The sequence below is a fragment of the Ischnura elegans genome, chromosome 3 (genome assembly GCF_921293095.1).
Source record: "Ischnura elegans chromosome 3, ioIscEleg1.1, whole genome shotgun sequence".
In the NCBI taxonomy this organism is placed as follows: Eukaryota; Metazoa; Arthropoda; class Insecta; order Odonata; family Coenagrionidae; genus Ischnura; species Ischnura elegans.
The window spans coordinates 20,445,467-20,461,118 of record NC_060248.1 but is presented as its reverse complement, the minus strand read 5'-3'; the positions used below and the strand labels follow the sequence as shown (position 1 = coordinate 20,461,118).

Sequence of the window (15,652 nt, the reverse complement as noted above, 5' to 3'; positions counted from 1 at the left end):
TAAAATAGCTATGCATCATCCATTCTTCTAACATTTCAAAAGAACCAGTGTTCCTAAGCATTAACCCTTTCGCCCCAAGCCTTGTTAAGGAAAATGCTTTCCTAGGTATGGGCACCATGCAAAACTTAAGCTTCTCCATAGGAATTCTCTGGTGGTGTAGAATCATGCAGGAATGCTTATCGCTCAGCTCATGGAGATCTCAACCCTTCCCCCATTTACTAGTCTCAATCCTTCAATGGAGTGGCGACGTTTTTCTATGCAAAAATAGGTGTTTAGTAAGAGCTTGTAAATATTTTTTGTACTTCCCTGTAACTTTAGTTTAAAAATAAGTTCCTTGTATTTTGTTGAGCTATTGATATTTAAAACTAAATTTTAGCATTAACATCAACTGATGCAATAATTTTCAATTTTTTTATTTCCGCAAGAACAGGAAAGCCATATTTACCATTATTTTTTCTGGCCTTTGGACTTGCATTATAAAATTATAATAATTACTTATTTTTGGGGCGTCTGTATTTATTTTTGTGCTAATTTTTTATCTTTTCCTGATAAAAGGGTTCACAATTTTCTGTTACATTAAAAAAATGTTTGTGTTTGATGATTTATCATACGTGGATTTACTCATAATCCTAAGTGGCACCCCAGCCACAAGAAACTGGTTTTGCAATACAAGCATTTTGACTGATGTTGATGAACAGGCATTGAGTTATTCATGATTAATTTCTAAGGAAAACTTAAATATTAGTTGTAAGATTTGAGAAAAAAGTAAACATGACACATATGATAGTGTGAAATAAGATGACACTAAAAATTTGAATTATGTATATAGACTGCCTATTTTTTTCCAATTGCATTTGTAAAATCGTGCATGTATGTGTTGGGCGACCAGGTGCTTCGATATGAAAAAGAGCAGCACCCTATGAAAAAGGAGGACTAAGGGAGAAAAAGTAGGGCACTTGAAAAATAACGACTATTTCATAATTAAGAATAATAAAAATTTATTAGCACTATGCTTCAATATATTTTTCTGTGGATCTAATTTTTTCAAGCAATTAATTTGGCATTTTGAACTGAAAACTATTAAATTCCATACAAGAATATGTTTTTAATTGTAATTGACCATTACGAGTCCATTTACTGAGGCAGTATTTAATTTTTGCTATCATTAGTGCACTAAGAGAGTATTTGCATTTTGACCTGGTATGCTGAGGAAATATTCGGAAATTTTGAGGTGTTCTTAATGGCTATCAACAGATTTACTATAAATTTATCTAATTATAATGACTAAAATGGAAAAGGCTTTCTGATACTTAAAAATCTGCCGGGGCACTGTGCGAAGATCTAAAAAGGAGGACATGTTCGGATTAACCCGGACATCTGGTTACCCTATGTATGACTCATTTTTCTGCGTTGAGTTCAATGATAGAAGTAGCAGAAAGCAAAGAGGCCATTTGCATGTTAACATTTTTTAGCAATGTTTAGATTATTTTTTCATAGAACCACTATCAATACAATCAGTTACCTGCAGATTTATTCAGCTAAAGGTATGGAAATGAGCCAGGAGGGTTGACTCCAGTTCTCAAAGAAAAGAGGACCCAAACCCTTACTAAAGCAACCGTTGACATACATTATTTCACAAAGGAAAAACTGTTTTGGCTCTAGCCAACATTTGGAACAAAAAATTTAAGGATATTCCACCAATATTCAATATTTGCTGCTTTTTTTTTTGTAAAACTTACATTAAATATTAATGCTGGAGCAGGTGTCAATCTTTTAACATGCACGAATGAAAGGGCATCTACTAAATGACCATCACGGCTGGCAACGTAACATATCCTTCCAGCTGTGAACTGAGATCCATTTGCAGCTCCAAAAGTTGACATGACTACTGATAATGGCATAAGAAAGGCTGCAACTCCTAAAACTGCTTTACCAAAGTCCTGAAAATGAAACATTAAAATGAGAGTAGTGTATATTTATCGTTAACTTTTCCATTATAATTAACTAAGGGTGATGGGCGGGTGATACCACTTTTTTGTCGGTTCTCGGTTTTGCTCCAACATGTGATAGGATTCATAACATCACTTGCTTTGACTTTTATTACATAAAAGATGCTCTAGAAAGTTTTCACATTGAGTTATGCCCAGATTACTATGGTACTGTTTCTTTTTGGCTTCACAGCTAATTTTGGTTCTAAGATAAAGAAGTGGTGGAACCAAGAACCTAAGAACTGACTGGACCCATCCCTTACAATAATGTAAGAAAGCATTTAAAAATTTAGAAAGTGCATGGCATCATAGTAGGGTGAAAGGAAACAAAGGGTGCAAATGTTGGTTCCAGGTGGGGAAAGGTCTAGTCTCGCCATTTTGGGATCATTCATGGGACCATAGGACTTGGACCAAACTCCCTGGTCCACAAAGCCATGTAAGCATGACATTTGTAGCAAAAGGGAAACATATGCAGTATTTTGTGATACAATCATAGAGTTTTAAGAAATACTTATGATCTTGAAATAATGTGTTTGGAGATCATTGGCATAAAATACTTTCAATTCAAAATCAGACGGTCCCTGAGAAAATCAAAATTTCATAGAACTCTACGAGAAATGTGAAATGCATTTTTCATAAAAAAGCATAAGAAATAAGACTATACCTATACATATTTTCTTGCGATTCTGAAATTAGGTAACTTCTGATATTTTCCTCAGAATTTTGTAATATATTTTTCAGGCATTCGTAATCTGTTCATACCTAACACTAATGCATCACAAAAATCTAAGAGATATCTGAACTTTACTAGCATAATCTGAGACCCAAAAGTCTCATCCCATGTAGCATTGCAATATACCTAATAGAAATACTATAAGGGTGAAAATGGAGAAATCATACCTCAGTAGAACTTCAAATTAAACAGGTCAATCAAATGGAAATACGAACTATACCTTATATATATGTTTCAGGCACTTTAGATCATACATTATAGAGGATCACAAAATGTGTGCCAAAGATCTACTGCTTTAGGCACTAATTTTAGACTTTGTAATAGCACAAGGTGAAAGAAAAATGATGAGGCCATTGTAGCAAATTTTATCAATTTTCATTCTGTATTTTTCTGTTGCTTTGCTAGATGCCACAGCTAGCAATCCTTTTAAGACTTCCATTAGTAATAACAATGTACATTCACATTCAAAATTACACTGATGGCATAGATTATAATTGGAGGTGTTCGAGCTATATTCACCAGATATTTGCAGTGTATTCTAGTGTTTATTTCATTGAGTGCGAGCTCTTTCTGTCCATGAACTATAATACATAGTTATTCCTTACCACTGCTGCAGTATTGGTGACAGCTAGATGTTCTGGAGCAATAACCGACAAGTAGGCAATATTGATCAGCAAATACGCTGTAGCCACGAGGGGAATCCCAGAGATGATGGCTCTTGGCAAATTTCTGTGAACAGATTTATTTTCTTCATTTTATAATTCAATGCAGCCAGAAGGTTTCTAATTCAAAAAGTATTTTTAGTTTGTAACCTAAATGCAATTTTTTATGACAAACACCATCGAATCACATCAAAATTGTAAACCTAGCGTACTAACCGAAAGGGATTTTTCAGCTCTTCCGTGACAAAGTTCAGGTTGTTCCTTGAAGCAGAAATTAAAAATTTTTAGAATAGCAAATGTAACCCATACTTAATAAGTAAAATCAATAGACAATCAAATAATAAGCTCATACCAGCCATCATAGGCAAAAAGACCACTGTAAAATGCACTTGCAATGCCACCTACTGTAGTTGTGCCTCCAAATCCACGACTTATGTGTTCAGTGTGTCCTTGAAGTAAAGAGAGACAGACTTAAAACTTATATATCCTCTTTTCCCATTAAATTAACTGCAATATTGGATAAACTCTATTAGCTACATTAGCCAGTACAACACTAATGATGCAGTCAGAAGGTGACAACATGTCATTCATTATGCAACTATCATTGTTCTGAATCCACACTTATACTTTCCAAACTGACCTGGGCTTCAACATACTAGTGCCATCTCATGGGCACCCGAATACATGTAAGGTTGAAGGGGTGTAATGGAGAAGGGTTGGGAATCACGAGGTGATGAATTTTTAAGGAAGGAATATGAGTCATTGATGTGAAAGACTGATAAGGCAGCCAGGGCTGTTAACAGTTTTGAGGTGGGTTACAAGGGGGAATGAGGAACAAATGATCATTGCATTAAAAAAATGTGGCCTTTTACCAGAGTCAATTGCTTTAAAAATTCAGTTAGCACCCTCATCATTTGCATGAAATTTTTAAAATTAAAATCATTGAATTAGGTACTTAAAATTACTTCAAAGTGGTTCACAAAGTTTGAACTTTTATTACCATGGCTGTCAATTGAGTGTATTGATGGCTCTTAACAATAATCTTCATTGAGGCATTGCAGGTATAGCCAACAATTTTACAAATCAACAACGGCCATAAACTGGCTTTATTTCAAGCAATGATTCATAGATAGTTAATTCCACCAACATACAGGAACCTTAGCAGGCCGGCAAATATACTTTTTTATGCCAAGGAGAAGTACTCAGATATAGATAAGGAGGGGTGTACAAACATTTATGTGGCGAATGTCATGTAGTTTACTGAGGTGAAAGTGGTAGATAACACAGGTCAACAGTGGTTTTGGTGCCGGAGCTTTTAAAGCTGATTTCGAGTATAATTGGGGTGCTGAATCCAAATATGATATTAGTTTTTGCCTATCAGCTCTAGTTTTCAAGATACAGATATGTTGTTACTTAAGTAAAAAAAATTTGATATGATGATATTAGATAATTACATAGATGATAAAACCCACAAAATATAAAGATTTGATTTTTATATAGGAATGTTAAATCACCTACAATTACAATAGTTTTACCATACAATTGAATACAAATAGTAAATTTTTTTACTGAAATAAAACACTTTAAAGAAAAAAAGACGTAAAAACGTCACTCAACACTTCGGAAGCTTCTTTTGCTCAATTTTCTTGCGTGCACTTTGTTAAAACAGTCTCGTTTTAAGCACCAGCAGTAATCTGCCATCATATGGTTATCTCATCTTCCTTAGTAGCGATCTTCCATTGTTTTGATTTCCTGGTGAAATCTTTCACCTTGTTTTTCACTTGTGTCGCCTAAATTTTCAAGAAAACAGTCTAAGTGACTGTGTAGGTAGTGAACTTTTATGCTCATATTACATCCAAGTGATTTAAAGTTAGTGAGCATATTGTTTACCAGCTCGAGATAATTCTCTCGTTTGTGATTTCCCAGAAAAATTTTTACTACCTCAACAAATGAAAGCCAACAGTTTTTTTTCAATCTCATTCATTGACTTGACAAAATCAGGATCCTTTGTAAGTTGTCTGATTTGTGGCCCATCAAAAATACCAGCTTTAAGTTTTTCTATACTTATCTGCGGCATTTTTATCCTTATGTAGCCGAAGCATGGTCCATCCTTTTCAAGAGCCTTTACAAATTGCTTCATTTGGCCTAGTTTAACATGAAGGGGCGGTAAGGTGATTTTCTCCCGTTCAACTAAAGACTCAGCAATAATGTTTTTACCCAACAATTAAGTTTTCTCTCTTTGACCACTCCTTCTTAATCCAGTGGTTTGTCTGTTCCTGCTAGCACAGAGGCACAAGAAACAAGGATATTTTGTGTTGCTAAATTGCTGTCCAAGAAGAAAGTGCAACATTTTTTAATCTACACAAATCACCTAGCGATGTCCCTGGTATTTTATCTTCTGTAAGACCAATACTATTTTATCATATTCTTCTTTCATTTCAGTTGAATGAGCGATTGGTATTGAGCCAAACTTGTTAACATTGTGAAGAACACATTTTAAACTACACTTGGAGCTATCAATGAACAAACGTCAATTACTAGCTTCATATTGCGGTAGTCCCATTCCTTTCAGAAGACCTCTAACGTCTAAACAAAATGTAAGATTGTCTTCTTGAGTAAAGATGGGTCGCAGATCCTATTCCCTTGTGCGATAAAAATTAATTTTTGTACCTTGTTCCATAAAATTCTTTTCATGCATCCTTGAAGCTAGTAGTTCAGATGCTTCCTTCGATAAGTTCAATTTTCTAACAAGGTCGCTTAGTTCATCTTGATTAAATAGTTGAGGATTTGTTGATACTGCCTGGTAGTAACTATCACTATCGTCAATAGAATCAGGAATGTGTTCACATAGCTCATATTCATCCTCACATACATCTGGTAATGTCTGAAATATTAGGATCGGGATTTCTTCTGAATGAGGTACCGGGCGTCTAGCTGAAGGCAAATCTGGATATTTCCACTTGAGGCGATTGTTTCGATTAATTCCGGAAACATTTACCATGCAAAAATAACAGTCGTCAATATGGTTTGTAGGTTCTCTCCAAACCATTGTCACACCAAACTTTAAGCTTTTCCTTTTTCCTGTAATCTAATACCACTGATGTTCTGTACATGATTTACACACAACATGCGGTGCCCACTTTTTACCTTGATCACCATGCTGAACACCAAAATATCCCAGGTATGCACGTTTCACAAAGTCTGTAATGTTTTTCCTATTTTCTTTTAAAGTATATTCCCCACAAATATAACAAAACACATCACAATTATTTACACAGCTTCTTCGAATTGAGCTCATTTTTAGAGGTTGCTTTGCAATAACTTTGAGAATTTGACCATTTGTTTTCAGAAATCCCCTTACTCCTTACCTACTCCCGCCTCTCCATTTTCAAAGACACGCTCTCTTTTTACCCTACCCCCCTTTTTTAACTCTCCTCTTCTTTTCTGTGATTCTACCCACGTGTCGTTATTCTACAGTTATGACTAGGATCCTTTTCCACCGTAGGTTTCCCATATCCCTTAGTTGTATCTTTTCCCACTGTCTCCACTCTCTCCCCCTTCTTCAAACATGCCAAATCCTCCCCAACCCCTTTCTCAAAGGTATAAAGGTTATTTTCAAAGTAAATACTGCAGAGTGATTATGAATTAGTTTATCTATAGATTGATTTAAATTTGAAAAATATTTTCTGATATAAATCAAATATTTGAAAGAGTCTAATCATAAAATGCACCGTATCTTAAAAAGTAGAGCTGTTACATAAAAACGGATATCATATTTGGATTCAGTACCACACATATTGTTAATATCAGCTCAGAAACTCCCGGCACCAAAAAAAAAAATTTTTTTTGTTGGCCTGTGTAATTTATGGAGTGAGTGAAGGATCGTAGGATTACTTTATGATAATGGTGGAGGAATTTCATTTTGTGGAAACTCATCTAGTTTTAGCCATTTGAGTGAGTTTCATTTGTGATGGCCAGTTGCATTTCACATCTGCATTGCCAGGGCACAATCAGTACACATTTTGAAAGGTATTATTTTGAACAATGCTAATGATTGGAAGAGCCAACCTACCATGGTCTAAAAGGTAGTTTGTGTATAGCAACAGCATAGTGAGAAATGTGTGTCATATTCAATATTTGAGCAGAATAAAAATAATAGGGGTAAAGAACAAAGATTGAAAACAGAAGCAATACTATTTTGTCTTTTAGCACACCTAGGGAGAGCATGTAGGCTCCCCCAGCAACGATGACTGCTATGGCGGCCAGCTTAGCTACTGTGAAGCTCACCTGCACCCTTGTCGCCAGTTTGACACTGTAGCAGTTAATAAAGCAGATTACACCTGGAAGAGAAATGAAGAAATAACTAAAATTGCATCTGTAGAGGCATTGCATTGAATGCTTTGACTTGGCCATGTGAATGGTGTTGAAATTCACATTAATTGCCAAGGGGCAAAAATTCACTTGGACCGGGAATCAAACCACAGACCTTTGGTATTCCAGGCCACTGAGCAGATCACTATACTATCCAATTTCCATGATTTATTTGGTTCCTCGATTCTATTTGTGGAATTGCAATTGGAATCAAGGAACCTGGGCCCATGGTGTGAAAGTGCCTGTTGATCCTGAGCAAGGTCCAACAGGCAATAAAAAGGTTAAGCATACCCAATGAAATTTTGCACACCTTCTCTATAAGGAATAACGGCCAACATGCATCAAAGAAAATCAGTAGATAATTCTCCAATTAAAAGGACAATGACACAAATGTCCTGCTCGCCATTTTAGAAGAGGCTCCATTGAGAAGCATTGCAAATATGTATACATAATTTTCTCAAAAATACAAAACATGCATGTTGAAAGCCACCAGATTTTGGTACATTAAATTATAGTTTTTCATGTCGAAGCAGTTTGCATGTAGCTTTATCATACAGAGAAGATCTCTGACTCACCATATTATCCTGCAATGAAGAATGCCACTCAACAAAATCGTTAAAATTGTATGTAAGTGCATACAATCCAAGACAGCATTTGAAAATGATCATACAATTCTATGTAGCTCATGACAAAATAAAATTTTCATGTTAGTATGATTAATGAATATAACAAATTTACATGGAAGTTTTACTAATCACTACAGCCCATCCTTCCCTCATTGAACTTCCATCTTTTAACCATAATTCTGCCTCTTCCCTATCATTCTGTCAATGATCCCAGTTCTCCCCAATCTCTGCTTACCCAACAACCTTCCCTCCAACATGAATTACAACTTCTCCACCTCAGGCATTTCACTAATTGGCTTGCCTCAATTTCTAATCATATAAAAGCCATCGCATTGACCCACCCAAGAGACATTTCTTCTATGAATCAAATAATTTCTTCAATGAAGAAATGTCTCTCAGGTTTGTGCAGGTGTAAGAATAATGAAGGCAGCTGACGTTTTGGGTTCCGTCTCATTACCCATTCTCAAGGTTACTGAATAAAATTTGAAGTGATCGTAGAAACTCTGCATCAGGAGGGGTGGGATAGGTTGTGCCCTGATTGTTGCGGTGGAGGACCCTGGAGCAGTGTAGACTTGTCTCTGGTGATTATAATTCTTTTCAAAGTTCAATTCCAAGGGCTGCTGATCGAATAACCAGCAGTATCTCTGTTGTCATTTTTCTTTTCCAGTCGTATCTCTAATGCTCATTTTGTTAATCGATCCCAAAATTGATTGGATTGCCATAAAACTGTGGAGTCATCCCACCTTATTTTATGGTCTTGACTCAGGCTATGCTCGACAATAGCTAATTTTTTCATGAATGGGTAAAAAGACGTAGCCCGAACCGTCGTGCTCATTTTAATTCTGCAGCATTCAGCTTCAGATTTAAAATGAGCAGTGTCTCTCCCTAATATATACTCCTGTTTTTTATTTCAGAGAAGCCATTAGATTCCACTTCCAAGATCTCTCATCACTCATTATTTGAAGAAGTATGAAAACCCTCCAACTAACCTTTTCTGTTATTATTAAGAAGTTTAGAGAGATATTTTTCAAGCCCACCTTTGCTTGACTAGCTACCACAAGTGAATTTTCTATTTCAACATTGAAAATCCCCTGCCTCAGGTTTTCCTCATACACATCACTTATTCTTCATCCATTTTTGTCTTTTCTAGTACATATCTTCTTTCACAAATAGGTAAACACACACTAATCTCTAGTTGTTGGTATTCCCTTCTTCCATATCTTTTTTGAGCTTTCACAATTCTTTATTTAATATTCTGCCTTTTTCATCATTAGATAGTGTTCAAATTCCCCACCCACTGTTACTAAACTGCATGATTTTTTACATAATTAACAAACATCTGTCTATCTGGTATCTCCAGGACTCCCATGAATACTTGTTCCCTCCAAACAGTACATATCATCAGATTAATTCATAACTAGCACAGTGATAGATGATATTTCCATCAATATAGTATTGAAAATAGAAAGTTGGGAGTTAGAAGTCAAACATTTATATAAATTTAAAATGCTGCAGAATTGTAAAGCACACCTACCTATGCAAACTGCAGCAAGGCATTTTCGACAAATGTCCAGGTAGGGGCTTTCACATCCATCTTGAATGCTGAAATCATCACTTTTGAAAAAAGCAACAATATACTCTGCTGAGCTGAGACTAAGGGCAGCCAAGGATGATGGCTTCATTAACACCACAGTAAGCCAATCAAACATGAAGGCTGGAAGAGGACCCCAGAATGGGTGCAGATCTGCGAATGCAGCCATGAAGTAAGCATGCTCACCACCAGATAATGGAATCATTGTCCCCAACTCCGCATAAGATAAGGCACCTGTAAATAATAAAAGGAAGATTTAGATGTGAAAATCGTAATAAGTAATACTACTCAGCTAATGCATTAAGGAATGCACAAATGTGCAGAGTAAAAATTATTTTACCACCAAACAACAAAAATTACAGACCCTACACTCCATAGTAAATTAGTCTGGATATCCTGAACATTACATAGTAATTTAATTAGCCATAAATGCCTAGATAGTCTAGGGAAATGTGTGGGAGATAGACTAAAGTCATATGCGGTAAGAGTTGAATACTATGAGGTAACAACATTAGCCTTGAACTAACTTTTAGCCTTCACAAGGGAAAGTTTTTCCTATTTCTTTGCAACTCCATAGCTCTTAAGAGCTTCCAACCTCATCATAGTCAACACTATTTTGAGGCAGAACATGTCGACATTTTAAAAGTTATTGTTTATGGTATCAACATCAACCTGGGCTCTGCTTCATTTTATGTTCTCACGAAATCTTGCAGTGATTTCTGGGTGACGAGCCAGGAAGCCTCGTATCCGTTCTCGGCCAGGCCTATTATATTTAAATCGTTTTTCTTTCACAACTTCTTTTTCTAGGGTTGCTTATCTACATACCAGCACAAGCTTCACTTGCTGTATAGGAGCAACCCTATTCTTCATATACCGTATTTACTCGTGAGAGCCATGCCCTCGTGTATCCCGCACACTCCCTTTTTTGGGCTGGCTCGTGAGGAAAAAATACTCCCAGCACCTTTTGGGTGCAGTCTAATATAGGTACTCGTGATTCATTGCTAAATCGATAAATTTACGTTTCAGTGATTTTAATAATGTTAGAAATGTAATTCTTACGAATGTTTCCTAGTTCAATGCTAAACTCTGAAGAAATAAACGAAAAGAATTTTAGGGAAAATGTTACGCGGCTTACATTAAAATTTGGAGGATTCCTGTAAGCCACGCACCCCCTTTTTTCACCGGTATTTCCGGATAAAAAGGTGTGCACCTTTCTAAGGGTAAATATGGTAAAATCAAATCCTCAGCTAAAAAGGGGTTGATTTTATGGGGAGAAACACCACTCAACTACCCATATTCTCTTTCTGAGAGGACGGTTTCCATGTTTCAGGGGATTTAAATTTTTAACACTACGACGAATTGTTGTTAGAAGAACACCAGCTACAGAGATACATCTCTGTAGCTTTTCTAAATATGTAACATTCTGCCACTTTTGACCTGTTGCAATGCACATTTCAAATATTCCTCAGCCTACTTGTGACACATGGTTGGTCCGGTCTTCTTCACATAGGTACGAACCATGGCCAATGGCACTTTTCCCTATAAAAACAAGCATTTCCATTTTCAGGTGAATTTTAAAACAACTGAAATTAATAAGAATGAAAAAAGAAGTGACATAACTTCAGAATTTTACTAATTTGATTCACGAAATAAGCAAGTGATGAAGTCTCTCAGATAGTAAGATAAAGCATAAGTTTTTCTCATATTCTTCAATTAGGTGAAATGCGGTGTTTCATATAAACATGAATTTTAGTTAAAGCATGCCGCAGATATTGCGCTTGATGGTGCACACACCACAATCCAGTGCCTGCGCAGAGACCTCTTACAGTAATTCCAGAGTAATTCGCTAGGCATAAGGGGAGGATATATAAGGCACGGAACTGCTGGAGTGGTCCACTTTATGGTAGCCTTGCTCCCTACAGCCAGTGGCACAGCATTTTGGGGGATAAAACCCCCTCCCAGAACTCTGAGAAATTTTAAAATGTAATCCATTTTACTTAATTGGATAAATATTACTTATAGAATAGTGTAATGATTAATAAAATATCCCTCAGAAAGATGTAAAACTCATCGATTTGAAACATTTATCTTTTATATTTAAATTTCTCCCGCACCTCCCGTATTCCATAACCCCCAGAATAAGTTGCTCCCAAAACCCCTCCTAGCCTTAATTCTTAGCTACGCCCTTCCTACAGCTATCTGACTTCGAAGGTCAGAAAAGTAAAACTAAAAACAATGAAAGTGCAAGGGGCTTTGCGAGGCTAGTGACGACGTAAATGCACGCTAACACCGACGCCGAGTTTTTCCCCAACATTCCTTCCTCTAGTTCAAGGTGGGAGCACAGCAGCCGAAAATGGGACAAAAAATTGAAACCATCCGCATTATTACTGAGAGGATGAAAAAAAGTACATTAAACATGCCTTTAGATGTAGTTTAATCAAAATTTGATAACCTCCATGAACAGTGGCGCCGACTCCATGGGGCCTGAGGGGGCCCGAGCCCCCTCAAAGATTCGTTTGGGGGGGCGGAGCCCCCTCAAATTATAAAATAATTAATTTATATTATGCTTTGTGAAATCACAAAAATATATTGGTAATTTTTATTTCCCATGTTTGACGATAGTTACCTTTAAAAATAAATTCAACAATGTGTTAAAACAAATAATGATAAGGTTAAGCAAAACTGAATCGAGTGGTGTGAATCATGATAGTCCCACACGGAAAATAGATATCTATATTTTGTCTATTTTCATCTACGGATAGATGTATATCTAATAGATGCCTATTAGACATCTATTAGATGTGCAGGTGACAATGGCTGGTTTAGGATCCACCTCCGAAAGTGTGTTTTAAAACGCGTTTCTTGAGCTATGGAAGCGATTAAACATTTGATTAAGGGACATTTTTTTTGGTCCCTTACTCGAGTGATTACGGACTTAAAAAATTTTGCGACGCGTAGAACCATGCCTGGCGACTATGCCAACCTTATCTATATTTTGTCTATTTTCATCTACGGATAGATGTATATCTAATAGTTGCCTATTAGACATATTAGATGTGCAGGTGACAATGGCTGGTTTTGGATCCATCTCCGAAAGTGTGTTTTAAAACGCGTTTCTTGAGCTATGGAAGCGATTAAACATTTGATTAAGGGACATTTTTTTTGGTCCCTTACTAATAAATATAAAACTACAACAGCGTGTTTTATCTTTAAACTTTAAGTATTGATGTGAAGGTTGACGATTTGGAAATCTAGGAAAGAATGTTGAGTTAGTTTCTTCGAGTGATTACGGACTTAAAAAATTTTGCGACGCGTAGAACCATGCCTGGCGACTATGCCAACCTTATCTATATTTTGTCTATTTTCATCTACGGATAGATGTATATCTAATAGTTGCCTATTAGACATCTATTAGATGTGCAGGTGACAATGGCTGGTTTTGGATCCATCTCCGAAAGTGTGTTTTAAAACGCGATTCTTGAGCTATGGAAGCGATTTAACATTTGATTAAGGGACATTTTTTTTGGTCCCTTACTCGAGTGATTACGGACTTGAAAAATTTTGCGACGCGTAGAACCATGCCTGGCGACTATGCCAACTGTATCTATATTTTGTCTATTTTTATCTACGGGTAGATGTATATATAATAGTTGCCTATTAGACATCTCCCACACGGAAAATAGATATCTATAGATATCTATATATTGTCTATTTTCATCTATGAATAGACGTATATCTAATAGATATCTATTAGACATCTATTAGATGTGCAGGTGACAAGGGGCGATTTTGGATACATCTCCGAAAGTGTGTTTTAAAACGCGATTCATGAGCTATGGAAGCGATATAACGTTTGATTCAGGGACAAATTTTTTGGTCCCTTACTCGAGTGATTACGGACTTAAAAAATTTTGCGCCGCGTAGAACGATGCGTGGCGACTATGCCAACTGTATCTACCTATATATTGTCTATTTTCATCTATGAATAGATGTATGATTCCATTGAATGGGCCTTAGTTTGGCTGTAATTAATTTATTTCCGAGTGTTATTTTAACAATTGTTATAATATTTCAAAAAAGCACAATTTCTTCAACAAGATCTGCTGGTGTAGTGGTGAGCGCATTTGGCTACGGAGTGGGGAACACAAGTTCAATGCCATGTCGCGGTAATTTTTTTGTAGTTTTCATTTTGATCATACGGCGACAATTTTTTCATTAATGTTAATTGCATCAAGCATAGGCATGAGAATTTTTTTTATAGATATAGATAAGTATAAAACAGATAATTAAATATCTAATAGACAACTACAGTAGACATCTAATAGACATCTACAGTAGATGTCTAATAGACATCTACAGTAGATGTCTAATAGACATCTACCGTAGATATCTATTAGAACTGCTGCTATTTTGACAATAATATATCTAATAGATATCTATGATAGATGTCTATTAGATAACTATTTATCTATCTGTAGATATCTATTAGATAATTAATAGATGTTTATTTTCTGTGTGGGAGTGTTTCGGTGCTGCGACTCACTTTGCATTTAACCTCTTCCCGGGGCAAGACCTCCGATATGGGCCCCCCCAATATTTTTTATAAGTCGGCGCCCCTGTCCATGAACGTTAAATTCCATTGAAACAAAATAATCTTTCGGGAGGGAAAACCACGAGAAGTCGGGCAACAATAGAATCAGTACGCGGGGTACAGTCAAGCCCGCGCTGGACCCCTTCTCAGGGCGGTGGACGGCCTTGGCCAGAGAGCGCCAGCACTATGCAGGAGGGGTCCACCGGGGGGGGCGCCAAAGATTTCCATGCTGTAGGGCGCACCGGGATACGTCCCGGCGGCCCAGCACGGGTCTGGGTACAGCCGTAAACATCAATACAGCCATAATGACCGGCGAAAAATTATACAAAACACCTGCAAACAGACTCATCGTTCAAAGTAAAATAATAAGTCATCGTCGGAATCGGCGATCTTCCTATACGCGGTTAGATTGGCGGGATGGGTTATCACGTGACTCGAGATTTCCATCTCAATCTTGGTCGCGCAAACCGGAAATCGCTCGTGTACATTTTTACTCATTCCTTCACGGCACAAATAGACAGTACTTAGTTGTCGGTCGCCTCCTCCAAACAACAAATAACACGCCAAACTATGAATGCGTCTTTCATAGAGGATTTCTCGGCGAGGGCGAGGTTATCCTCTTAATCTCCTTTGTAAAAGCCGTCGAAGCGAAGGCCTGCAATTTTTATTTTCAGAGTCGAGTGAAGTTGAATGAAATTCGATCCTATCCGTTTGGGGTGTCTTCCGAGGAAATCCCCGTCAGGAGAATTACGAACACGGAAGTCCTATACATGTTGGTGCATTTTCCTCGAAATTCCATGGAGGACGGGAAATGCGGTTGGTGGCGTAAATTGACAAGGGAGAACGAACTAGTTGGTATGCGAAGGGGGAACAACGGGTCATCTGATACCATGTGGTTGGGGCTTTTCGTACGAAGGAATGTTTGCATGTCGACAAGGCAGGCGCATCAAGTCTGAGCCTAGAGGCCTTGTTGAGTTTCCTTGGTTCGTAAATCACGCATGTGATTACGTAATCGCCACGGATGCGATCGTATAGAAAATACTCTTCGGTTTGAACGCTTTGGGTCCGGTATTTCCGGAGGAAATTAAGG

The 15,652-nt window shown here is 37.0% G+C and overlaps 1 protein-coding gene across 4 annotated transcripts in view; it reads right to left on the bottom strand.

The window, feature by feature from the left end:
• Positions 1–15,652, bottom strand: part of LOC124155513 (b(0,+)-type amino acid transporter 1-like) — a 72,970-nt gene that overhangs the window by 3,558 nt on the left and 53,760 nt on the right. For all 4 annotated transcript variants that reach the window (XM_046529394.1, XM_046529395.1, XM_046529397.1 and 1 more), the window contains exons 4-9: positions 9,915–10,205; positions 7,598–7,723; positions 3,736–3,832; positions 3,600–3,644; positions 3,327–3,450; positions 1,740–1,940 (exon numbers count right to left, since the gene is read on the bottom strand). In XM_046529394.1, coding sequence (XP_046385350.1) covers positions 1,740–1,940; positions 3,327–3,450; positions 3,600–3,644; positions 3,736–3,832; positions 7,598–7,723; positions 9,915–10,205 — 884 coding nt within the window. The remainder of the gene's footprint in view (positions 1–1,739; positions 1,941–3,326; positions 3,451–3,599; positions 3,645–3,735; positions 3,833–7,597; positions 7,724–9,914; positions 10,206–15,652) is intronic.